General features: G+C 42.1%; 1 protein-coding gene across 1 annotated transcript; it reads left to right on the top strand.

Moving 5' to 3' along the window:
- Window positions 1-27,276, top strand: LOC145341364 (uncharacterized). The gene is made up of 4 exons (XM_080186296.1): window positions 1-565; window positions 14,013-14,160; window positions 20,922-21,077; window positions 26,269-27,276. The coding sequence occupies exons 1-4, from the start codon at window positions 481-483 to the stop codon at window positions 26,492-26,494; spliced, it is 615 nt and encodes a 204-aa protein (XP_080042422.1). The 5' UTR covers window positions 1-480; the 3' UTR covers window positions 26,495-27,276.

Raw genomic sequence — 27,276 nt, 5'->3', positions numbered from 1 at the left:
GAGAGAGAGAGAGAGAGCGGAATGTTAGTTTAAAGTGAAGCATTGCTTCATAGTGAAACCACAATTGGCTCTTCCCCCTCCCTCCTGCTCACAAGTGATACTTGCGATAGTGTGTGTGGTCTAACGGGCAGCTCATGCAACTTTTCGGGTTGCTAGTGCCGGCTTCCATCGCCTCGGGTTAAGTGGCTGGGCAAATGGACCGCTCTTCACTCGCCCTGTGATAACCGCGCCTGGGCTGGGGGAAGAGAGAGAATCATTATTTTAGTGTGTGTTTTCTCTCTCTCTCTCTCTCCAACACAAGGACCAAAAAGCTCCGGAAAGGAAAGGATCAGACTTTCAAAGCTCAGAAACACAACGGCAACAAAAGAAGGAAGTCTCAGCTCTCGGCAGCAAAAAAGCAGGAAAGTGATCGGAACCGTCCTGAAACTGAGAGGGGGGTCTCGTTGGGGTGGGGGGGACAATCAATTTGTCACCTCGGATATGCAAACAACTACCGAAGCACCCTTTAATAACTCAGGAATTGGCGTATTCTCTGAAGATGCAAACAGCGTCCAGAATCATAAAGGTGAGAGGGGATATGTTTAAATTGTCTGAATACAGAGGCAGCACTTGCTGTTGGTGCTGTATCTTTTTTTATAGACCAGATCTCTCTCTCTCCCTTTTAGACGCCATTGCGAATATTTAGCTAGAGTCGGTGTGATTTTGCACAAACTGGGACAGGGTCTGTAATATTCCAGTCCACATTTCCCGCAGGAAAGATAATAATGTGCCCCGCTGTCAGCGAGTGAAATAGTACAGCTTGCAGCAGCGTTTGTTACAAGGACAGCACAGTAAATCTCACCCCTTCACACATTGCCTCCCGTTTCCCAGCCTTTCAGAGGATTTGAAGGGGACATTTGAGTGTCCCAGTTACAAACACAATCGTCTTGTCACATTCGTAAATCTCTCGAGTTTTAACTTTTTAAAATAAGGCAAAAATGAGAGAGAGGATTTTTTTAAAAAAAGGCACGTGTGGATTAAGGTTTGCTTTCAAGTTATTACAGGTCAAGTTATTTAAATAGAAATAAAAATTATAAGAGTGATTTGGAAGACTGGGCTTGGTGTCTACTGGGGGGGTGGGGGTAGCTGGTTGACGAATGTATCAGTCATGTGTTGTTTAATCGTGACAATTGGTTTCAGAAATGAGTGTATCATGTTAATGTTTGGATACATTAGCGGTGTAGTTTAGTGAGCGCCGCCTCCCGATCAGTCTGGGGAAAGGCTGCAGGTACCCATTCCATTGGAGAAATTGCTCCTCATTCCCTTCATTTCAAAGGCTCAGTTGATCCATTTTATCATAGGATACAGGAGCAGAATTAGGCCATTCAGTCCATCGATTCGGCTCCGTCATTGGAGCATGGCTGATAAGTTTCTCAATCCCATTCTCCCTCCTTTTTCCTCCCCTTTGATCCCCTCACCAGTCAAGAACCTATCTACCTCTGCCTTAAATACACTCAATGACTTGGCCTCCATTTATTTATTTATTAATCACAAGTAGGCTTACATTAACACTGCAGTGAAGTTGCTGTGAAAATCTCCTAGCTGCCATATGCCTGTTGGGGTACACTGAAGGAGAATTTAGCATGGCCATTGCACCTAACCGGCACATCTTTTAAACTGTGGGAAGAAACTGGAGCACCCAGAGGGAACGCATGCGGACGTGGGGAAAATTTGGAAACTCCACACAGACAATGACCCAAGCCTGAAATCGAACCCGGCTTCCAGCTCTGTGAGGCAGCAGTGCTAACCACTGTGCCACCATGCTGCCCAGGATGCCTGTGTTGTGGCAACGAATTCCACAGATTTATTTTCTCGGGGGAATATTATCCCCTGAGTTACTTTTCTGGAGATTTGCGATGGGTTAAATGAGATTCGCTGCATGAATAATGACCTGCGTTTGTTCAATGATTTTGAATTTTTTTGGGGGGGAGGGTAATAATCTGTCAGCTTCAAATGGAAACAAGAGTTGTGCCTCTCTGTCCAATTGTAAAAGAACACCGTAACCATCACAAGTGGTTTCTCCTTCCCTTGGGCAGCTTTATTTCTAGCTTAACTAAGCATTCTCTCATTAATCAATTGAGCATTGTAATAGAGGAATAATTTAAATGGTGCTTTCTGTTGTTGTTGAAAACCCAGCATACACAACCAGTTCCTACCCACAAGTATCTTGAAACATTGAAGGAATTATCAATATTTCATGCAGTTGTACAGAACTAAGATCTAAAGTTGCACACCAAGTGGCCTAATCTTCTTCAGCCTGCTGTGAATCTGCACAGAAGTTCCTGCTCACTGGCCATGCTTGGGATATACGGCTTTGTCCCAGTCTCACTGTTCATTAATTGATTCATTGGGCCTGAGGTAAAATATTTCTGTGCTCAGCAGAGCGTTCATGCATTTTTGGTTAAGGTGATCGATTTGAGACACGTTTCACACCAAATGAGGTTTGTTAGAAATTGATCCTTCAAAAGTCACCTGATAGTTTAGGAAATCCCCAACGCAGTCCCAAAGTTCATTGAGGCATGAAGAAATAAAATATTGCCAAGTCACTAAGAATTATTTAGTCATTAATGGATTGTTGATGTGTACATACTATTACTCACATAAAGGCATTATTAGTCAATTCTACATAGACACTATGGTTTTAATCTGGACTCTGAAACAACAGGATATTGCGTGATACTAATCTGTGTGATGTTGATTTACAGAATAACAATGTTTCTGATTAATTTGAGTTGATGAGCAGCCTAGCAAGCATCTAGTCTTCATTGTGACACTTCAGTTCTGCTGTTTTGCAGTTTGGCAGTTAACCATGGCGTATGAGAATTCTTGAGCAATGTGTACAAAGTGGACTAACAAAATTTAAGGAAGTTAATAAATCATTATGATATTTACAAAAATATATAAGACAAGGTCTCATAGGTTCTGAAGTGATATATTAGCACGGACAGAGAACTGGTTAACAAACTGAAAACAGAGTGGAGCTAAATGCAGCATTTTCAAGTTGGCAGTCTTTGCCAAGTCGTGTGTCGCAAGGATCAGTGCTGGGGCCTGAGCTATATACAATTTATATTAGTGACTGAGATGGAGAGACTGAAAATAAGGTATCTATGCCTGCTGCTTGGTGGGAATGTAAGCTATGTGAAGGACACAAAAGATATTTTAAGGACTTCCTTTAGGGAAGGAAATCTGCCATCCTTACCTAGTGTGGTGTACATGTGACTCCAGACCCACAGCAATGTGGCTGACTCTTAACATGCTTTCAAAGATGGACAACTAGTCCAGCCAGCAATGCCCACATCCCATGAAAAAAAACAAAAGGAATAGACAAGTCAGATGAATGGGCACTGAGGTGGCAGATGGAATATCATGTGGGAATGTGTCCTGCACACAGCTTACGTTTTCACCAAGCAGCAGGCTGAGCTACCTTACTTTCGGTATCTTCATAAATAGCTTCAGTCGTAAAAATAGAAAAGCAGTGTATTTATAAAAGGTGTGAAACTTGTAAGTGCTGATATTCAAAGAAACCTTGTACTTGTACAAGGCGCACAAATTTAGCATGCCAGTACAGCTAGCTGGCAGTTAGGAAGTCAAATGGCAAGGGGATTGAAGTGCAAGAATAAGGAAATTGGCTTGGTGAGATTACACCTAGAGCATTGTGTCCAGAATTGGTCTCCATATTAAAGGAAGGATGTACTTGCATTGGAGATGGTGCAGCAAATGGGTCCCTGTGATTGGCTGTAATGACAGGCTAAGTAAATTGGGCTTATTCTCTCTGGAGTTTAGAAGAATGGCAGGTGATCTCATTCAAACATAGAAGATTCTGAAGGGGTATGACAAGGTAGACACTGAGAAATTGTTTCCTTTGGCTAGAGAGTCTAGACAGGGTGGCTGGGTGGCACAGTGGGTAGCACTGCTACGTCACAGCGCTAGGGACCTGGTTTGATTCCCAGCTTGGGTGACTACCTGTTTCTTTAGAAATGGACATCTGAAACTATGTATTTGATTAACATTTGTGTCGAATAAATGGAAACAATAAGTTGTCCACTGTGATGAATGCTTGTAAATGGGCTTCCTCCGGATGCTCTGGTTTCCTCCCACAGTCTAAAAGACATGCTGAATTGGCCACGCTGAATTCTCCCTCAGTGTACCTGAACAGGCTCTGGGGTGCGGCAGCTAGGGGATTTTCACAGTTATTTCATTGCAGTGTTGATGTATGCCTACTTGTGACACTAATAAACTGAATAAAATAACAGGAGCACAGTGTCAGGATAAAGGACTGATCATTTAGAGCTGAAATGAGGAGAAATTTCTTCAGTCAAAGGGTTATAAATCTTTTGAGTAATAGACGGTGGTGGATGCTCCATTGTTGGATATATCTGAGGTGAAGATAGTCAGATATTTTGGTTTCTAAAGAAATCAAGAGATTTGGGGAAACGGGTGAGAAAGTGGAGTTAAAACCAATGATCAAGAATGATCATATTGAATGGAGGAACAAGCTAAGGGTCTATATGGTCCGGCCCTGCTCCTATTTCTTGTATTATTCATGATCTGTTATTGTCAGTTGATATTTATGTATTCTCGGCATCAGCATAACCATTGCTTGTTGAAGACTGATAGTTGCTTTGCTTGGGTCCTAACCAGAGTCGAAGTTTTAGTGCCTTATAGCAGCACGTAAATATAACATCTTTGAAGCTTTGTTTGATGAGGATTGTTGAAAAAAGGACTTGACAGCTCACAAGGGAGCAATTTTTCAGTTCATTTTAACAGGAATAATTGAAGTCCAGCTGGATTTTCTCGAGCTGAAAGTAAACAGCCTTAAGCAACAGCTGGAAACATTCCACAGTGGTACAAAAATGATACAAAGAAGCTCAAATAGTAAAAGCTTAAGCAACATGAAAAATACTCCATAACATACATCGCTCATGTAAAATCATTGAATCATTACAATCCTTACAGAAGGAGGCCATTCAGCCCATTGAGCCTGACCGACAACAATCTCATCCTCGCCCTATCCTCATAACCCCGCGTATTTAGCCTACTCGTTGCCCTGACACTACAGGTCAATTTAGTATGGCCAATCCATCTGACCCGCACATTTTTGGACAGTGGGAGGAAACCAGTGGAACAAAATTTACTGTGCTAAATATTTGAGAATAAATGCACAGGTATAGCCTGATACTCCTTATCAGCATTTATCACATAGAACATAGAACAATACAGCGCAGAACAGGCCCTTCTGTTGCGCTGACCAGTTAAAAAGCAATGACCCTCTAACCTAAACCAAACCCTTTCCATCCATAAACCTATCCACGGATCTCTTAAACGCCCCCAAACTAGGCACATTTACAACTGCAGCAGGCAGGGCATTCCAATCCCTCACCACCCTCTGGGTAAAGAACCTACCCCTGACATCCGTCCTATAACTACCACCCCTTAATTTAAAGCTATGCCCCCTCGTGCTAGCTTTCTCCATCCGAGGAAAAAGGCTATCACTGTCCACCCTATACCTGTTTCTTTAAAAATGGACATCTGAAACTAAGTATTTGATGGACATTTGTGTTGAATAAATGGAAACAAAAAGTTGTCCAATGTGATGAGTGCTTGTAAATACACTGTATAAAAAAGTAGACTGCATTGGGATACCTTTAAATTTGTATAATGTTTGAAATGATACTTGAAACTTGTACATCTGATGTGCTAAATGTAATTTTACAAGATGTAAAATTACAAACTTTTACATCTTGTAAAATTTACAAAATTTTAAATTTACATCTTGGGAGGAAACCCTCACAGACACGGAGAGAACGTGCAGACTCCACACAGACATTCACCTGAGGCCGGAATTGAACTCAGGTTCCTGGTGCTGTGAGGCACTAGTGCTAACCACTGTAGATGTATATTCAGATAGAAAGGACTAAATTATAGAAGGGGCAGCAACTGATCACTGATCAGTAAGGGAAGTGGAGATTGGAATAGCACGTAGAGGGCATTCCCTTGATCTGGAATTATCTAATTAGCTTGCAGAACTGGATGCCTGTAAAACAAAAGAATAATAGCAAGCAGCATCTTGACACTTGAAGATAATGGTTTCGCATGGTGGGGGAGGAGGAGATAAAGGTGCCAGTGAGAACGGGAAAGTGGTAGTTGTAGTGATTTAATTAGAGGAATTGGCAAGCTTTATTCCAGCTATGACTTTGAATCATGTATTACCTCCCAGGTGCTAAGAATGAACTGCGTAATAACATGGTTAGAAATATTTACAGGGACGAACTGACAAAAGTTATTGCTTTTAGGATAGTGTAAGAAAACTGGGGATAGGTATTCTGATATGCATTTGTCAGGGAACCAGAAAACAAATCCTTAACTTTTCACCATAAATTCTTGCCAAGGAACTGCTTATCATCCAGGTTACCCCTCAAAGTGAATGATATTGCTGTTTGGCTTGCAGATCTCCCTTAGGCCAGCTAGTTTAGTTTGTATTCATATTTGCTTTAGAAACCTCCAATTAGGTACTCATTGCTAATGTGTGAATGATTTAAGTAAGAAGTCTCACAACACCAGGTTAAAGTCCTACAGTTTATTTGGTAGTACATGCCACAAGCTTTCAGAGCGCTGCCCCTTCATCAAGTGAGTGGGAGTTCTGTCACAGAACTGTCTGTGAACCACTCTGTGAACAGAACTCCCACTCACCTGATGAAGGGACAGCGCTCCGAAAGCTTGTGGTTTGTACTACCAAATAAACCTGTTGGACTTTAAGCAGGTGTTGTGAGATTTCTTACTGTGCTTACACCAGTCCAACATCGGCATCTCCACATCATGAATGATTTAACCATTCTTGCCAAATTACCAAAGAAGACGGCAAGCAAATCATGCATGAATAGCTTATTAATTTCAAAATCATGATTTTATAAATTTGATTTGATTTATTATTGTCACATGTATTGGCATACAGAAACGTGTTATTTCTTGCATGCTATACAAAGCATAACATACATAGAGAAGGAAAGGAGAGGCTGCAAAATGTAGTGTTACAGTCATAGTTAGGGTGTAGAGAAAGATCAACTTAGTGCAAGATAGGCCCATTCAAAAGTCTGATGGCAACAGGGAAGAAGCTGTTCTTGAGTCACTTGGTACATGACCTGATGTTTGTACCTTTTTCCTGATAGAAGAAGGTGGAGGAGAGTATGTCCAGGGTGCGTGATGTCATTGATTATGCTGGCGGCTTTTCCAAGGCAGCAGGAAACGTAGACAGAATCAGTGGATGGGAGGTTGGTTTGTGTGATGGATTGGGCTTTGATCATGACCCTTTGTAGTTTCTTGCGGTCTCGGGCAGAGCAGGAGCCATACCAAGCTGTTATACAACCAGAAAGAATGCTTTCTATGTTGCATCTGTAAAAGTTGGAGAGAGTCATATCGGACATGCCAAATTTCCTTAGCCTCCTGAGAAAGTAAAGGTGTTGGTGGGCTTTCTTAACTATAGCATAGGTGTGGAGGGACCAAGACAGGTTGTTGGTGATCTGGACACCTGAAAACATGAAGCTCTCAACCATTTCCACCTCATCTCTATTGATTTGACAAGGGCATGTCCTCCACTATGCTTTCTGAAGTCAATGACTATCTCCTTCATTTTACTGACATTGAGGGAGAGATTATTGTCGTTGCACCAGTTCACAGATTCTCCATCTTATTCCCGTACTCTGTCTCTTCATTGTTTGAGATCTGACCCATGATGGTGGTGTCATCAGCAACTTGAAAATCGAATTGGAGGGGAATTTGGCCACACAGTCATAGGTGTATAAGGAGTATAATAAGGGACTGAGAACACAGCCTTGTGGGCATCAGTGTTGAAGGTGATCATGGGTGATTGTGGATTGGCAATACTGAGTGTATTTTTGAAAAAGTTGATGATGTTAACTACCAAATAAATGAGATGTTATAATACTGATCCAATTTTATCACAGTAATTTTACCTTGATGGTTTGCAGACTGTCAATATCAATATCTAAGATTGATATAAATTGGTGTGATTAATTTGAGATTAGACTCAATATGTAGTTGACAAGCTAGCAGCATTAGAAAGCCGTCTTTTGGTTTATATGTGCTGCTGGTTAACAATGTTCTCAACCTCATAATTATAAATTGTGTGGGTTTCCCCTAAGCCACTAGCGTTAGTTTCTGAGACATCAGAATGATAAAACTCTGACTCTGCAGTTGTTGTCTGCTGGTCTTAGATTCTCTGCCTCTGGATAAATCCACCTTATTGCACTGGTCATAGAATCATAGAATCCCTACAGTGCAAGAAGAGGCCATTCAGCTTGCAGCAACCACAATCCCACACAGGCCCTATTCCTGTAATCCCACTTACTTACCCTTCTAATCCCCCTGAAACTGGGGTCAATTTCGCATGGCAAATCAATCTAAACCTGCACAACTTTGGACGGTATGAGGAAACCAGAGTACTTGGAGGAAACCCATGGGGAGAATGTGCAAACTCCACACAGAAAGTGACCTGAAGCTGGAATTGAACCCGGGCCCTTGGTACTGTGAGGCAGCAGTGCTAACCACTATGCCACCGTGCCACCCATATTCAAGCACACCATGGTCCGAGTATTCAAACTAGCTAACTAAATCTCATCTTTCCTGATCTTGGGGAAAACTTGCCCATTTAATAAAACACTCAGTCTAGAACAATGGGAATAGTTAAATAAGACATATTGAAGGAGAAACTGGATTGGCACATGAGGGAGAAAGGAATTAAAAGTTATTTCAGATGAAGTTGGGCAAGGGAAGGCTCATGAGCACAGACACCAGAAGCAAGCATTTGGGGCAAATGGCCTGTTTTGTGATGTAAATTCTATGAAAAAGGCATGATCACATAAACAATCATGCAACTGATTAGGATTCCAGTTGTAACATTTAGAAAATTCAGACAAAACTTTGATTAGAGTCATTATGCTTGATTTGTAGTTTGTGTTGCTGCAATTTCATTAAGATTGTAGTCAGTGCATGGTATAATATTAATTAGACAGACAAAAATGAATATGGAGATCTTTTGCCACTCTGTACACGCTGTGATTATCTTCCAATTTTGAACATAGTGGATTACTTACTGCTTTAAATGTTCACATCATATGATCCTGAAAGAACTGCTGTCGAGGTGTACAATCAATCAACCACACTTAAAATTGCTGGATAAACATCTACCTATTACGTGCCATTGCATATTTGGAATAAGGTGGAAATGGTTACAGCCAGGAAATATACTCAATGGAAATTTCAATAAAAGCATCCCATGTTTTGATTAGATAATTTATAACCCTCTGGATTCAACATTGAACTCCCAATTTCAGTTCATAAGCTCTGCCCCCCTTTTTTCAATAACAACTGTTGGTGTGCATTTTGCTGTTGCCATTTACACTTCCTGTGGACCCATCTTTTGTTGCTATACTTGCCCCATTACCACTTTCGTCACTTATTCTCTCCTGCCTTCTACCCTGTTTGTCACAGGCCTTTTGCTTTTGTCCTTTCCTCTCCTGCCACTTTCCCTTCCTCTCTACATGTCATATCTCTAATTTTTTCAAGTTCTGAGGAAAAGTCATTGACCTGGAACATTATTTGTTTCTCTTTTCACAGATGCTGTCCGACCTGCTGACCATTTCCAACATGTTTTTATTTATACTTTCATTCATTTACATCATCATAACTCTCTTAAATTATTCACCCGACATCTGAGCTGTCAGGAATAGTAGGGGTGATTCTCCCAAAAAAATTCTAAGTGTCAAATTTGCAAGAAAACTGAGTAATTCACATTGTTTTTTCCAGTGGGAATTCAGACTACAATCTCCCACACTCTGTGCAATGCAAAGGCCACCAATGTGAATATCATTAGATTTCAGGGCACGGGGCCTATTCATGTTGGAGAGGCTTAAACCAGCGAACCTCTGCTCTATGCACTGTGGCCCCAAACTGACAGCCTCCTGTTTACTGGCCAGCTCGATCACTGGCCAGCCCAGCGACCCCTGCAGTGCTATCTCCCCAACCCCCATGGCCCGATTGCAGTGCCCCTGACCATTCCCAGGCCAGCCTCGACCCCACCATCTGTCCTGGACCGCCCCGATCTCCAGCCACCCCCCCCCCCCCCCCCCACTTCCCCCACAGGCAGCCATACTCCCCTACTCTGCCCCCCTCCTCCACCAGCTAACCCCCCCCCACCCTTACAGGCTGACCACCCTCCATGGCTGACCCTCCCCATCCACTCCACACTGATCGCTGGCCTCCCTCCTGCCTTCATTGATCCCCTTGCAGAACGGGGATCTCCACCCCCACTGATTGCCCCCTAAGCCCTAACACCACCATCCTCTTAGCACTGCCCCATGCCCACTGGGCAGTGCTGGGGGCATCACTCACACGCTGCCTGACTCCCTGGGGGGGTGGGATCATCCCAATAGTTCTCCTGAAGTGGGGATCTACTGTAAGCCCTGCCAGATTGGAACACAATGGCCCAGGTGGGAGAACTAGTGGGCCCAGAGAATTCAGTCCTGGGTCCATTAATCTCATTAAAATGACATTAAAAATAGATGTAAATTACTTACCTGGTCTTCCTGCCGGTTTCCAGTGCAGATGTGATGCGGATGGCGCTGGGAGACGTGCACGTGGCGGAAATGCATCTCGTGCTTGCCCGGACGTGAGATTCTCCCACCCCATTGCACTACAGAACTAGCACAGCGGGGTGGGTGGGAGAATTATCCCCAGTGTGTATCAATCAGACTAATTTCTCAGCGAGAGTAATTGTGTCAATGAAAGTGGCGTGTGCAATCAAAACTTAAATCAAATTAAATGAGTTGGAGTATTATTTGAATTATATACTTGCATTTCATTTCATAGGGATGAAGTCTTCCATTATTAAGTCTATTCATTCCATTTAATGGAGCATAATTTTGAGCAAAAACACCTTAATTATCTGAGATTTTATTCCAAGGCCAGTTTCATAAATTCTAAGCATTGCTGTCAGATTTCCAGATTAAATTCTTTGTTCTAATGTGCTTAATTTTTAAACTCAAATCTGTAATAAAATCAGACTTCTACCTATTTCTACATTATGAAGCTTGTAATGTACCTGCTACAAGCACAGTACTTTGAGACTTCTGTGTCATATTCTGCAACATTGCTGCCAACCCAACTAAACCACGGCCACCGTTTTACAGATAAAAGCGGCTCTGACGAAAGTTCACCCAGACTTGAAACGTTGGCTGTATTCTCTCTCCACAGATGCTGTCAGATCTACTGAGATTTCCCAGCATTTCCTGTTTTTGTTTCAGAGTTTCACAGAGCTTGAGTGGCTGCACACCTGAGCTGAATTTGTGTGAAATTGCACAAGAAGCCATCAGGTGCATGTCCTGATATCATGGCTCCCTTTTGCGATATTTTGGTTGGTGCGGACATGCAGGAGCAGGAAAAACACCCACCGACAATTGAAAGGGGATCAGAGCACATTAAGCATGCAATTGAAGCTAACTTTATGTGGCCTGTGCATTTTTACGATTGATGCATGGGCCAATTGGCCAGGTGGTCTTCACGTTTTTTTCACACATCCTTGTGGTATAACGTGTCCGAGATAAAAAAGAAAAGGTTTGAGGGTTGAGGTATTGTGCTGCCAGTTGCTTGACTCTGCACAATGGAGAGAGTTTGCAACATGCCTTTGCTGCAAGTGTCATTGGAACAACATTGTAACTCCCTCAAGGCAACACACAGCCTTCTGGGAGCTGGTTGGAAATGCCCACTCACAATTCTCTGATCACCTGCCCTCTCCAGCAATGCTCAGCCTTTCAGAGTGCACGTTTCACTCTGGTTGGCTGTTAAGAGTCAGCCAGCGGGAAATCGTTCTCCAGGGCCAATTGTGGCCGGAAGTACATTTCACACCTGTTTCTAGCGAAACCGAGTATGTGCGCCCAATGGGCGAAAAGTTCAGGCCCATGAAAATGTTTGCAACCTTGCATGAAAAAGTGGCAGAGAGTATTGAATGGAAATTTACAACTGAAAACTCTTTTGATTTCATCTTAGCAAAAATGTAGGTGCTCCCAAATGTATTGCAGGTACAAATCCTATGGTGCCACATGTCAATTTGACTTTGACAGTAGCCTCAGTTTAATGCTGAACTGATACTAATACTTCTGAAGCTGAGACTGTCTCAAAGTTTAATATAGTAACACATTTTTGAAATGTCTTTGGCAGACTCTTGCAGATAGGCCATGGGTATCCCTCCTGCATATATCTACATATCATCTTAACAATGAAAGGAGCCGGGCTCCTCTGATATAACATTGTCTACAACTTACTGTACCCTGCAAATAGCCACATTAGTCACCACACCATCAAAGAACATATGAAATAGGAGCAAGAGTATGCCATGCAGTTTCACCTGCTCTACCATTCACTGTAATCATGCCTAATCTTCTAACTCAACTTCACTTTACCACCCTATCCCCATACTCCTCAATCACTAACTAATTGGATCTAATTTCAGTGATGTGTCAGTACTACTATGTATTTACTTTGCAATGTATTTGTTTATCTGTGGTAGGTCGAGTCCTATTTCTTTGCTGTTGCTGTATTGTATCTTCCTCATTAACGCGCTGATATTGGTGCCATCACCCACATAGAAGTTAACATCTATCCCTACACCACCTACTCCTGGGTTCTGTAAAATTGCTGAGAATCAACAGGTGCACATTCAGAAAATATCAACAGATGGTTTAAAATGTTTTCTGTTATCAAGTTATTTGAAGGGAAAACTCATTGCTGTTAATGTGACAATGTTAGTGGAGACAGGTGAGTACACTTTCAAACATGGTTATGAAGGAGCTTAGCTGCGTATTCTTCACCAAAGTTTTTAAGTTTATTTATTAGTGTTACAAGTAGGCTTACATTGACACTGCAGTGAAATTACTGTGACTGTCCCCTAGTCACCACACTCTGGCACTTGTTCGGGTACTCTGAGGGAGACTTTAGCATGGCCAATGCACCTAACCTGCACATCTTTCAGACTGTGGGAGGAAACTGGAGCACCCGGAGGAAACCCACACAAGCACGGGGAGAACATGCAGACTCTGCATGGAAGTGAGCCGAGTCAAGAATTGAAGCCGGGTCCCTGGCACTGTGAGGCAGCAGTGCCAACCACTGTGCCACCATGCCATCCGTAATCTAAATCACTTATGAAAAGCATTTAAATCTATCCAATCTATGGGCCCAATCTAACTAATCAGCTTTACCACAACTAGCCATGGTAATTAGGAGGATAGCAAAATCACATTTTGTTAATTGATTGCGCCAATAATTTAGCTGGCGACGGAGATCAGAGTACTAAGTTTGAGGGTAACTGGAGTGGAACTGAACTGGACAGATGTTACCTCTGACCTCATATATGGGTGTAGGAACTGCTTGGCATTTCAAAACTGGAGATTGGTAAATTTCTAATAGTGACAGTCACTGCATTGCAATATCCTATTTTTTTTGTAGAGACTGATAGCACAAGCTTCTGTGTGCTCTGCTTTATTGCTCAGAGCGAGCCTTATGTGCTTCCTCATTCTATTCAAGACCCACATCCTGTTTGTGTTCGCATTATGATTTCATCTGACCTATGTCTTACTTCTGAAATTGTCGGCTATGAACTGGACTTTTAACCACAAGATGTTTACTAAACGTTTTATTACAATCCATTTTCGTCACCAACCTTCATAAGACAATGTAAAGCTGTTGCGTTCTTCCCTAATTATCTACTACTCCCATCTTACATAGTTCCTTTTAGAATGTTCATTATTTTATAAAACAATTTGCCAGAATCCCTCATCGAGACATGGACGTGCACTATCTCTTCATTTTTCAAATTTTACAGAATGTTGTTCCCCATCTTAACATATGAATAATGCAGATTTTGGAAGGTAACTAATCACAGGAATATTGCTGTTTCATTTTAGCTGTCTCGAAGTATGAAGATTTCGGTTTTAAAGTTGCAGTGATTGCTTCCATTGTCAGTACGGCTGTCATTTTATTGATGAGTGTGGCTTTTCTAACCAATTGTCTTATCAAATGTGTGAAGAAGAATGAAAGAAGAAAACAGCAGAGGTAAGAAGGGTATTAGTGAAGAATGTGTTATAATGTTACGGTGATTGTTGTTTCTGCGCTCACTGCCAATTTTCTCCCATTTTGTCTGCCCCTAACATATGATTGGGGCCCCATGAATTCTGTTGGTGCTTGAGCTTAGACAGACAAACCCAACTGTGTCAGGAACCACAACCCAGCTTGTTTGTGCTCATGTGCAAGTATTTTCAACAAGACTCACTGGAAAACCCCCAGCGACAGGAATCCTCCCAGGTTTAGCCTTCCGAATCCAGAAACATGTTGACAATACCTCAACATGTTGCATCAACTGGGATCAACTAACTTGGCCCAGACTGGAGATGTTCCATGTTATCAGAAGCACTTTATTGCTTTGGCTCAAATTGCTTTGTTATAAAAAAAACAAGTGGGTCAGCACACTGACAGGTTTGGGGAATAGTGTCCCATAGCGTTAATTACCAACATGGGCTGGGTTGTAAAGAGATGAGACTTCCCATGATTTTCTGTGTGAGGGCTTGAAAAGTAAGAAAACCTTTGTGTCCTTTTCAGTTTCTGGCTGCAGTTCTGAGACTTCTTTTCTCTGTCTTTAATGAGATAAATTTGTTTGCAACTAGAAAAAAACATACTGGCTGGAATCTAACCAAAGTGTCAGACTTTGACTGAAACAGGGGTGTTTTCTCTCTAGATCTTACAACACTTTGTCAGAAAAAACAAGAGGAGGGGGGTAGGATGTTGAAGTGGAAATTTTCCTGCTTCTTGACTGTGATAGAGAGACTCAACAAAATTCGTTCCAACCAAATAACTTGTCTTTATTTACGAAAGACTGCATGCAGCATAGGCATAAACTTGAGTTCAGAGAGCCGTTGTTATGACTTGCTGATTCCTCCTCAAGTCCGCGCTTACATACAGAATCAATTCAGTATATATACATAATCATTATCAGTTTGCATGACCAGAGCTTATTCAGGAATTTGATCAAATAGAGGCATCATAAGTAATGTCATAAATAATGGTACAACCTGCTGACCTCCTAAAACTCTTTGTCTCATCATTCATACCTTTATCTTGTCCTTTTGATAGAGCAGAAGAAGGCCGATGACTTTGTCATCTCTGACCTCATCTTATCTCACTCATACAGCCCTAGATCATGCGGAGTCAGCCTTATCAGGTCTTGACCTTCTCCGGTCTTATTCATGTCTTAGGTTATGCGGAAGAGGTTAACCTCGAAAGCTTGTGAGTTTACTGTCAAATAAATCAGTTGGACTTAAACCTGGTGTTGTCAGACCTCTTACTGTGTTTACCCCAGTCCAACGCTGGCATCTCCACATCACGGTTATGCGGAATCAGTTTTCCTTATTTCGTACCAAATACTTGACCAATTTTCCCATCATGCCACTACTTCATTCGTACAATTTCACATTCCTTCCTTTTGTCATATCATGACACCTAGTTAAATAGGTATATCCATGACCCAATTAAAAATGCATTTACACAAGCAACCAAGCAACCCTACCCCCAGTAGCAGTAGTAGTATTAGCATGAAGGCTTTAAAGATCCAATCAAATAATCCGTGACCCAGCCATCCTAACCAACCCGGTGGGTCATAGTCACGAAATTCACAACCAATCTTTTGAATTTGATCAGCCTGTCTCTTTATGCGGTCGGCCAGGTTGGTGATGTTTTCAGAGGCATCTAGGATATAAGTACAGCATTCCTGACCTACAATGGCACACGTTCCACTCTGCGAGGCTAACAGATAATCCAAAGCCAGCCGATTTTGTAATGCCATGGTTCAGACAGCCACCAGTTCAGCCGAGACCTCGGCCAGTGCCTGTCCAGTTGCCATGGCATTACAAAATCGGCTGGCTTTGGATTATCTGTTAGCCTTACAGGGAGGAACGTGGTTTACATTGATGCCAACAACATGGGTAGGACAAAGAACAAGATCTTGAAAGCAGATTTCAGAGAGTTAGGAAGGACATTAAGAAGCAGGATTGCTCCTAGTTCCACATGCTAGTGAGCATATAAGTAGGAGGATTGACTGATTAAATATCTAGCTGGAGAAATGGTTAAGAGGGAGAGAATCAGATTTCTGAGGCATTGGGACTGATTCTGGGACAGGTGGGACCTCTACAAGATGGGCAGATTACATTTAACAGGACTGACACTGATATGCTTGCAGGGAGATTTGCCAGAGCTGTTGGAGAGAGCGTAAATGAGCTTGTCGGGGGATTGGAACCTGGAGGGTGGTCCAAATTGGAAGAAAGTAATATTGGTAACAGGAAGTAAATCATGGACTAGAAGGCAGGAGGCACAAAGCATCAAGTATGCACCAAATGTGGAATGTTGTCAAAAGGACAAAGTTAAGGACTCGCTACCTGACTGCGTGCAGCATTCGTAACAAGGCCCAAAGGCACAAATAGAGATAAATGGGTATGACATAATTGGCATAATGGAAATATGGCTACATGGCAACCAAGACCGGGAACTGACTATTCATGGACATTCATTGTTTAGGAAGGACAGACAAGGAAGGAAAGAAGATGGAGTTGTGCTGATAATAAGGAATGGTGTCAGCACAGTGGTAAGGAAGGATCTCAGGTCATAAAAACAATGTATGGGGTCTATCTGGGTGGAGCTAATGAACAGTAAAGGGCAGCAGACCTTCATTGGAGTTATTTATAGGCCATCAAATAGTAATGGTAGTGTGGGGCATTGTATTAATCAGGGGATGAGGAAAGCATATAACATGAGCCATACTGTGATCATGGGTGATTCTATCTGCACATAGACTGGTTAAACCAAGTGAGCATGAATGCTGAGGAAGACAAGTTTCAGAGCGTGCTAGGAATGATTTTATGGAGCAATATGTTGCGGAGTTAACTAGAAGACAGGCTACTCTAGATCCAATATTGAGCAATGAAAAGGAGCTAATTAATGATCTAGTTGTAAAATAACATATAGGGATGAGTGATCACAGTGTGATAGATTTTTACATTATGTTTAAAAGTGAGGAAGTTCAATTTGAAGACAGGATGTTAACGTTAAATAAAGGAAATTCTGAAAGCATGAGGTTTCACATGAGGAATTGGCTGATCTCGATTGCGAAAATATATGAAAACGTATGACTTTCCATCGGCAATGGATAGTCTTGAAAGAATTATTACATAGCACACAGCACCTCTACATTCCTTCAAGGTTCAAAAACCTAAAAGAAAAACTGTCAATTGTGGCTGACAAAGAAACTTATGGATTGTATAACATTAAAAGAAATGGCTTATAAATTTGCCAGTAATAGTGGTAAATCTAACGATGGGGAGGCTTTTGAAATATGGCAAAGGAAGGCCAAGAAACTTATAAAGAAAGGGAGAACAGAACATGAATGCAATCTAGCACAAAATATAAAAACAGACTGTAAAAGCTTCCATAGGTTTGTAAAAAGGAAGTGTTTAGCTGAGACAAATGTAGCTCCATTACAGGCAGAGTCAGGAGAATTTATAATGGAGAACAGAGAAATGGCAGAGAAGCTAAATGATTATTTTGTGTCTGTTTTCACTGAGCAAGTTACTTAGGAAATCTACCAGATGTAGAGATCCAAAAGACTTAGGAAAGTGAAGAGTCGAAAGAAATTAATATAAGTAAGAAGATTGTATTGGAGAAATTAATGGGACTGAAAGCTGATAAATCCCTGGGACCGGATATTATGCATCCCAGAGTGTTGAAAGAGGTTGCTGTAGAGATAGTGGATGCATTGGTGATCATCTTTCAAAATTCTGTAGGATCTGGAATGGTTCCTAAAAGATTGGAAAATTGTCACTCCCCTATTTAAGAGGAGAAAACAGGGAACTACATTAGCTTTACATCAGTGGAAGGGAAAATGCTAGAATCTATTAAAAGGATGTGATAAATGGATACTTGGATAATCATTATTTGATTAGGCATAGTCAGCATGGATTTATGAATGGGAAGTCATGTTTCATGAACATGTTGGAGTTTTTTGACAAAATCGATAAAGGAGATGGACGTAGTATATTTGGATTTTCAGAAGGCTTTTGATAAAATCCATCAAAGGAGATCGATTAGCAAAATAAAGCACATGGATTGGAGTCAATAAATTGGCAAGGAAAAAGGACTGACCAATAGCTAGAAAACAGTGAGTAAGAATAAATAGGTCATTATTGCAGAAGGTAAGGGGGCATGGAGTTGGGGGTAGGGTGTTAGCGTGGATAGAGGATTGGTTGTCAAATAGGAGACAGAGAGTGGGGGTTAATGGGTGCTATTCGGATTGGCGGTTGGTGACTAGTGGAGCGCCCCAGGGGTCGGTGCTGGGGCCTCAGCTATTTACCATTTATATAGATGATCTGGAGGAGGGAACCGAGTGTATGGTGTTGAAATTTGCTGATGACACCAAGATTGGTGGAACGGCAAATTGCGCGGAGGGTGTGGAGAGTCTGCAGAAGGATCTAGATAGGCTGGGCGAATGGGCCAGGAAATGGCAAATGGAATTTAATGTTGGCAAGTGCGAGGTGGTCCACCTTGGTAGGAATAATGGTAGGAAGGACTATTACTTATGGGGCGAAAAACTGCAGCAGGCGACGGTGCAGAGGGACCTCGGGGTCCTTGTGCATGAGTCGCAAAGACCCAGCCTGCAGGTGCAGCAGGTGGTCAGGAAGGCTAATGGGATACTGGCCTTCATAGCGAGGGGGATTGAATATAAAAGTAGGGAGGTTTTGCTGCGGCTGTACAGGGCATTGGTGAGGCCGCAGCTGGAGTACTGTGTGCAGTTTTGGTCGTCGCACTTACGCAAGGATATTTTGGCCTTGGAGGGAGTGCAGAGGAGGTTTACTAAGCTGATACCGGAGTTGAGGGGGTTGAGCTATGAGGAGAGGCTGGATAAACTAGGCTTGTACTCGTTAGAGTTTAGAAGAATGAGGGGAGATCTCATTGAGATGTATAAGATGATGAATGGGATGGATAGGATAGAGGTGAAGAGGCTCTTCCCACTCAGAAAGGACAGTAGGACTAGGGGGCACAGCCTCAAGATAAAAGGGGGGGAGGCGGTTTAGAACAGAGTTGAGGAGGAACTTCTTCACTCAAAGGGTGGTGAATCTCTGGAATTCTCTGCCCATTGAGGTGGTGGAGGCTGCCTCACTAAATATTTTTAAGACGCGGGTTGATGGGTTTTTGATAAGCGAGGGGATTAAGGGTTATGGGGAGAGGGCGGGAATGTGGAACTGAGACACGACAGATCAGCCATGATCTTATTGAATGGCAGGGCAGGCTCAAAGGGCTGGATGGCCTACTCCTGCTCCTATTTCTTATGTTCTTATGTTCCCGTGTTGGTCGGCTGTAGCTACTGAGATATTGCAAGGATCAGTATTTGGGCCCCAGCTATTCATAATATTTATCAATGATTTGGATGTGGGGACCAAATGTAATATTTCCAAGTTCACGGATGTTACAAAGCTAGGTGGGAATATGTGTTGTAAGGAAGATGTAAAGTGGCTTCAGAAGGATTTGGATAGACTTAGTGAATGGCCAAGGACATGGCAGATGGAATTATGTGGAAAAATGTGGAGCTAATTTGGTAGAAGGAACAGATTTGCAGAGTATTTCTAAAATGGTAAGAGTTTAGAAAATGTGGATGTACACAGGGAATTGAGTGTCCTTGTATATAGTCCCTGAAGTGGAACTATCAGCATTGGACTGGGTGAGCACAATAAGAAGTCTCACAACACCACGTTAAAGTCCAACAGGTTTATTTGGACTCACCTGAAGAAAGAGCAGTGTTCCGAAAGTTCGTGAGTCCAAATAAACCTGTTGGACTTTAACCTGGAATTATGAGACTTCTTACGATAGCCACTGAAGGTTAACGTGCCGGTGTAGCAAGCTATTAGGAAGACAAATGGAGTGTTAGCTTTCATCATGAGAGAATTTGAGCACAGGAGTAGTGAGGATTTGCTTCAATTGTATAGCAGCTTAGTTTGACTGCTCCCTGCAATGTATTGCAGTTTTGGTCCCTTTACCACAAAAAGAATATTATTGCCATAGAGGGAGTGCAATGAAGGTTCACCAGATTTGTTCTGGAGATGGCGGAACTGTCTTATGAAGAGAGATTGGGCCTGTATTCTCTAAAGTTTCAAAGAATGAGAGGTGATCTCATTGAAACTTACAAAATACTTAAAGGAATAGACAGAGTAGATGCAGGTAAGCAGTTTCCTTTGGTTGGAGTGTATAGAATCAAGGGGTACAATTTCAAAATAAGGGGGAAGCAACTTTGGAGCGAGATGAGGAGATATTTCTTTACACAGAGTGTTCATTGTGAACCTTCGGAATTCTCTACCCCAGAGGACTGTGGAAGGTCAGTCATTGAGTATGTTTAAAGTAGAGATTGATAGATTTCCGATTTACAATAAATTAAAGGGTTATTGGAAAAAGTGTGGGTAAAAATCATTCAAGTGTCTGATCAGCCACGATCGTATTGAACAGTAGAGCAGGCGTGACAGGCAGAATAGCCTACATCTGTTCCAATGTTCCTAAACATTTGGAGAAAATATCCATTATCTACAAATTCCTAAAACCGAGGGAGGGGAAAAACCAATGGCTCTATCTAACCTCAATTGGAATAATTATGATGCTTTTCTACTCAGCCAAAGTCATGTAGCCATCTGGGAGACAGTAAACAATAAACATGCAGGCTAATTCGTGGAACAATATAATTTTATTTCAAACACTATTTCAGCCAAATCCTGAAATTTATTTTTCAGAGGATTGCCAACTTGGTTTGAATATGATGTGGTGGAAGAGTCAGGAATCTTTTACCATGGTTACAAAGGCCGAAACAATAACAACAATAAACTCCAGGATAATATACTAACCAAAGAGTTAGAAAGGAGTGGACTGGACAACAAAGAATTCTGCAGGTAATTTTTTTTGAATCTATGATTGCCAAAGAACTTGTGGAATGTAAATAGCTACACTGCATTAAGCAGCACGGTGGCACAATGGTTAGCACTGCTGCCTCACAGTGCCAGGGACATGGGTTCAATTCCCATCTTGGTTCACTGTCTGTGCAGAGTCTGCACATTCCCCCCGTGTCTGCGTGGGTTTCCTCTGCCTGCTCCGGTTTCCTCCTGCAGTCCAAAAGACGTGCTGGTTAGATGTATTGGCTGTGCTAAATTGCCCCTCAGTGTACCCGAACAGGCGCCAGAGTGTGGTGACTAGGGGATTTTCATAGTAACTTCATTGCAGTGTTAACATAAGCCTTCTTTTGACACTAATAAATAATACACCTTTCTTTAACATACGAAGAAATAAAGGTCTCTGATCATTTAATGGATTGCTGACTGCTGTGAAACTGAGCCACACACATCTTTGAAAATCCTACATTTGAATCCAAGTCCTTGCTGAGCGAATCAAAGATACGAGGAGGAGGAAGAATCTGTTCTCACTTTTTTTTCAGCACCTTCTGCCAGAAAGGAGTGGGATAATAAGTGTTTACTGCAGTTACTGTCTTGTAGCAAAGTAACCAATCACTTGATCAGGGTCACTATTGGCTGCTGAAGTGAATACTGGAGGTTAATCTATGAGATCAGAGTGGATGGGGAAAAAAATGTAGTGAAGTGCTATGCGACTGCTACTCTGAAAGGGAAGCGTACAAGTGTTAATACTCAACCATCATTCACTGCCTCTTCTTTGTTTTCTGGTTTCCCGGACTAACATAGTTAAAACACTTTACGTGAAACATCTTCTTAGTTACAGAGCAGAAAGGCCTTTGCAGTGCAGCTTGGCTCAATCCGTAAGTTTTATTAGCTGTTACATACACGGCCGTGTGAAAGTGAGATATTTATGGGGAGCGGTTTGACAGGAATGAAGTGATTTTTGTCTCGGACCTGTCATTTCTGGATTCTTTCTTGATGGTCATAGGACATATAGATTTGAAGTTGGCTACTTCTAGCTGTTTCTGTTGGCTGTAAGGGATTTGCAGTGTGGTACACGAAACGTACTATTAACACACGGATCTTTCACTGCTGTTGTCCTTAGATAGAGATCAATCTCAAAGATCATTGTAAAAAAATCAGGATTTTCTAGGAAGATATAGCATTGAATCACAAGAATCTTGTAAACGACTGACCATTTAAGGTAGTTAAGAATAATTGTTTTCATTACTTTTGCTCTAAGATAGCTTCTGAAAATGTGGCCAAAGTTGCATTAATCTTTAAAAAAATGTTTTGTGTTAAATGAGCATTGCTGGTAAATGAAGCCCACCTCTAGCTGCCCTTGAGAAGTTAGTGGTGGGTGAGCCACCTTCTTAAACCACTGCAGTCCATGTGGTGTAGGTGCACCCACAGTACTATTAGGGAGGGAGTCCCATGATTTAGATCCAGCAACAGTGAAGAAATGGTATACAGTTCCAAGTCATGGTATGTGACTTTGCAATGGAACCTACAGTTAGTGGTGTTTCCATGCATCCGGAGCCCTTGTTCTTCTAAGTGGTAGAGGCTGCAGCTTTGAAAGGTGCTGTCGAAGGAGCCTTGGTGGGTTGCTGTAAATCATCTTGTAGATGGTACACACTACTGCCACAGTGAGATGGTGGTGAAGGGAGAGAATGTTTAAAGTGGAGGGTGGGCTTTTCATCAGGTTGCCGGCTTTGTTCTGATTGCCTCTTGAATGAATAGGCCTTCTTGAATGTTATTGGAACTGCACTCTTCCAGCAAATGGAGAGAATTCCATCACACTTCTAACTTGTGCCTACAGATGGTTAACAGGCTTTGGGGAGTCAGGAGGTGAGTTACTCACCATGTCCAGTCTTTGACTTGCCCTTGTCGCCAGACTATTTATATGGCTGGTCAGTGATCACCCCCAGGATACTGATGGTGGGTGATTCACCAATTTCCATGTCATTATACACAGTAGAAGATGGTTAGATTATCTCTTGTGGATGATTATCTCAATGGATGTGGCCATTGCTTAGCACATTTGTGATGCAAATATCACTTGCCACTTATCAGCAAAAGGTAAGGCATTTGCAACAATCTTCAGCCAGTAGTGACAATGGATGATTCATCTTGGTCTCCTCCTGAGGTCTCTGCATCATAGCTGCTAGTCTTCAGACAAGTTGATTCACTCCATGTGATATCAAGAAAAGTCTGAAGGCACTGATATTGCAACAACTATGGACTCTGACATTTCAGCAGTAGTATTGAAGATTTGTGTTCCAGAATTAGCTGTACCCCTTGCCAAGCTGTTCCATACAGCCATAACACTGGCAACAACCTGGCAATGTAGAAAATTGCCCAGGTATACAATGTCCCGAGAAAGCAGGAAAAATCCAACCTGGCAAATTACAGCCCCATCTGTCCATTCTCAATCACTTGTGAAGTGATGGAATGTGTGTAGGCAGTGCTAAGTGGTACTTACGCATTAAAAACCCGATCACTGATACTCAGTTTGGGTTCTGTCAGGGCCATTCTCTTTCTGACCTCATTGCAGTCTGAGTCCAAACAAGGATAAAAGAACTGAACTCAAGAGGTGAGGTGAGAGCGATGCCCTTGACATCAAGGCAGCATTTGACCCAGTGTGTTCATGGCAGGCGTTACTTGGTGATGAGGGCACCTATCCCTCAAGTGCCTGAAATCTCCAGTAGTCGAGCCGCCCACCAACTGATGCTTCTGATGACAGTGAAGACACAGACGAATATGTCCATGGCATGACAGGTAGTAGGACAGGGCCTCAATGCTTTATAGGTTCCCAGTCAGTAACGCTTGATGCAGAATAGTGCTCCTCAAGCCATAACCATTTGTCCCTCTCGATGAAAAGGAAGTACAAAGTAAAAAGAGTTAGTTACCACAGGTTAGGACCCCAAAAGTTGTTGAAACCCTAGAAGTACAGCTGGGAAAGGGCCTAGCCTGGTATGGAATAATGGATGATGAAGCTGGCCTAAACCTTCAAGAGGGGTCAGACCCTGACAACAGATGTCAAACCTACTCAGATACCCCCAGAGCCCAGCATATTTGCTGACATCCCCAGCTCTTTCGACTAGTCCTGGCCACCAGCCCATCTAAATAAATCTGCCCCTCTCCCTCATGAGGGTCCCACAAGGGCCCACCCTTTGGCACAGGTTGACACTGCCAGCTTGGCACTGCCAAGGGCGTGAACCTGACGATGTTGCTGGTGAGGGGCAGAGAAGATCTGAAATCATGCTCTGACCACTGAGTACTGCCACTTGCGGATCTTGAACCTCTGCTGGCACTTGCACGGAGGGTGAATGTGAGCTCAAAATCGCCCCCCCCAGAGTGATTCTGATACAACGTGTGGCAAAGAACCTCATGCAGGTAAATATGTCAATTGCAGAATTCTCTAAAGAGGATGTTAAGGGGGTGCACGTTGACTTTCTAGTCAATGCCAACTCAAAACATGACCTCCTTCTGCACTGTAGGGATTCTAAAACTCCAGGAATGTCAAGCTCGGGCACAGTGGTTAGCACTGCTCTCTCACAGCACCAGGGACATCGGTCACTGACTGTGTGGAGTTTGCACGTTCTCCCTGTGTCTGTGTGGGTTTCCTCCGGGTGCTCTGGTTTCCTCCCACAGCCTTAAAGACATGTTGATTAGGTGCATTGACCGAAACAGGTGCTGGAGTGTGGCGACTAGGGGAATTTCACAATAACTTCATTGCAGTGTTAATGTAAGCCTTGCTTGAGACTAATATAAAAACTTTAAACTTTTAAACTTTTTAAACTTGAAAGAAGTTTAACAATTGGCATTGGTGTTGAAAGAGCAGACAGCAATATAATCTGTGAGGCAGCTGTGTGGTCCAGATGCGAATGGAGCTTGTTCCACAGCTGTTTCCTGGGAGGATTTGGAACTGGAAGCGCTGATTAGTGAAGTTGAAGATGTAATTAAGAATCTGGAGAACAGCAGAGTGCCAGGCCTAGATATCACACCTGAGGCTGAAGGAGTGATGCACGTCAAAGCGATGAGAGAAATTATTGAGCTGAAATGGAGAAGTGGAATTTGGTGAAATGATTGGCTAATTTCAAAGCTGGTTGTGGCCTTGTCAAAAGTTCATGGCAGCTAAGACTACTCAAAACTAGAACAACTAGCCTGATAAGCCATGCTTCCCAGGAATGACCTTTCATAGGATTGACGAGAAGAGGATTACAATTTTTGAAATGTGGCTCTGGTGAAGGTCCCTTTACAATCAACTGGACAAAGTGAAGAACTAATGAATTTGTCCACAGGAAAATATCCAAGTCCCAGCTTCTCATGGGCTTTTAGCTGTCAAGATAAAGCAGAAAATAAGAAAGTATGATCAGTGAAAAAGGCAGAGTGAGGGTCTGGTGTTGATGACAATAGAGGGTGAAACTTCAGGAAAGACCAGACCAGATTAGAAAAGGACTGAATGGGTGGACAACATCAGAAACTGGATGGAGGGAGGAATGACTGAAGCGTGCAGATTTGCAATGAAGAGCGAGAAAGGCAGAGAGAGATGCTTATGGTTCCTCCTAGGATATGGCTAATTTTAAATGAGTGATCCTCCCCAGTGTGGCAGCCTCATGGTGAAAAGGCAACTCTAAATGACTGACGGAACTGGAGTGGCAACTAAGTCAAGTTGAATTAAATAAAGTCCACCTGATACTGGAGCAAAAGGGATGCACAGTAATGTTACTGTATGTAACTATTTGAATCTCATTTGCTTTGAAACAGATTTTCAAAGCTGCCTCAGTGACATATTGTGTGCTGCGGTGGTGAGCAATGTAACTTGCTAATTTTTAGTTATGATTCCTGCTCTTTTTGAGTTAGATTCTTTAGCCAGGGTGTTTATGGTACTACACTTGGTTTTGTAACTTGGACAAAAAGGGAAACATACGAGACAAGATCTGTGATTGCTAAGACACAAAGGGAATCCCATTTGGTGAGGAAGAGATCAGATTTGACTGTATTGCTCTTTAACTGCTTGCTGACACTGTGCTCACCCGTGAAGTTTGGCTGTGAAAAGCCGAAGTGACCAGTTATCTTTCTAAATCCAGCAAGTGCTTTACGGCAAATATTTTATAGTTTTTGCTTGCTAGTGTCTACTGCTGGCTTTTAAAGTCTGTTTTATTGAATGCAGGTACCAAGAGAAGACTGTAAAGGACTTTGAGAACACGGCGAGTTGCAGGGAAAGTGGACCAACAGTAACTTTTCAGCTATGGAATCCACAGATTTCCAGCAATTGTGGATTCACTGAATCAGAGATTTTATTGAATTCAGTGACAGATTTGCACATTGATGAGACTTGTGCTTTTGAACAACCTCAAGATAAACATGGAGGTCATATTCCAAGACATCATCCCTGACATGAGAACCATTAAACACCTGTTAGTATAGTGTCCAACTGAGCAGAAAAGCCACAGAATATAAGATGCTTGGGACTGACATGTGCCTTATGATTAACATAACATAACAGGCCTGGTTTTATTAAAGTTTTATTGAGGAAATGTTTATACTCTAAACAAAAAGGATGTTCACCAATGACAATCGACTATTTCAAGGGGATTCATTTTTTTTATGTCTTATCAAAGGTCCTGAATAAATCATTGGCTGTGGTATTAATAATTTAATTGCAATTGACCACAGTACAATATTCAAAGCATGTAAAAGATTGTTTACTCCACAGTAACTAGCGTACAGCAATTGTATAATAAAAACAATATACTGCGGATGCTGGAAATCTGAAATAAAAACAGAAAATGCTGGATAAACTTAGCAGATCTGGCAACATCTGTGGAGAGAGAAACAGAATTAATGTTTTGCCATCATATATGTTTGCTTCAGCGTTTTTCTGTTTAAACAATTGTATGTCTGTCTTAAAGGCTGTTTAATGTACTTCTTAAATTAATTTTTTCTATTATTGTTTGCATACCTGATATAGCAAAATTCCAAACTTGAGGTCATTAAAGCATTATTGCACTAGTTATTTCAAGGTGTGTTGTGCTTTAAGGTCACAGTGGATTTTTGCCTCAAGATCTGTTCGTCCAGTCACTCCACAGCCCAGGTAAGTGTGACAAATGAGTCACTCACCTGATGAAGGAGCAGCGCTCCAAAAGCTCATGATACCAAATAAATCTGTTGGACTTTA

The sequence above is a fragment of the Carcharhinus amblyrhynchos genome, chromosome 3 (assembly GCF_965287045.1).
Source record: "Carcharhinus amblyrhynchos chromosome 3, sCarAmb.v2.hapA, whole genome shotgun sequence".
Classification (NCBI taxonomy): Eukaryota; Metazoa; Chordata; class Chondrichthyes; order Carcharhiniformes; family Carcharhinidae; genus Carcharhinus; species Carcharhinus amblyrhynchos.
Note: the sequence above shows the minus strand (reverse complement) of the source record. Positions and strands in the feature narration are given on the sequence as shown.

Excerpts from the sequence above, each read along its gene's own strand:
- LOC145341364 (XM_080186296.1), top strand. The coding sequence starts at position 481 with ATGCAAACAACTACCGAAGCACCCTTTAATAACTCAGGAATTGGCGTA. Across the intron at positions 566-14,012 it reads CAGCGTCCAGAATCATAAAG|CTGTCTCGAAGTATGAAGAT; the intron begins GTGAGAGGGGAT and ends GTTTCATTTTAG. Across the intron at positions 21,078-26,268 it reads GACAACAAAGAATTCTGCAG|GTACCAAGAGAAGACTGTAA; the intron begins GTAATTTTTTTT and ends TATTGAATGCAG.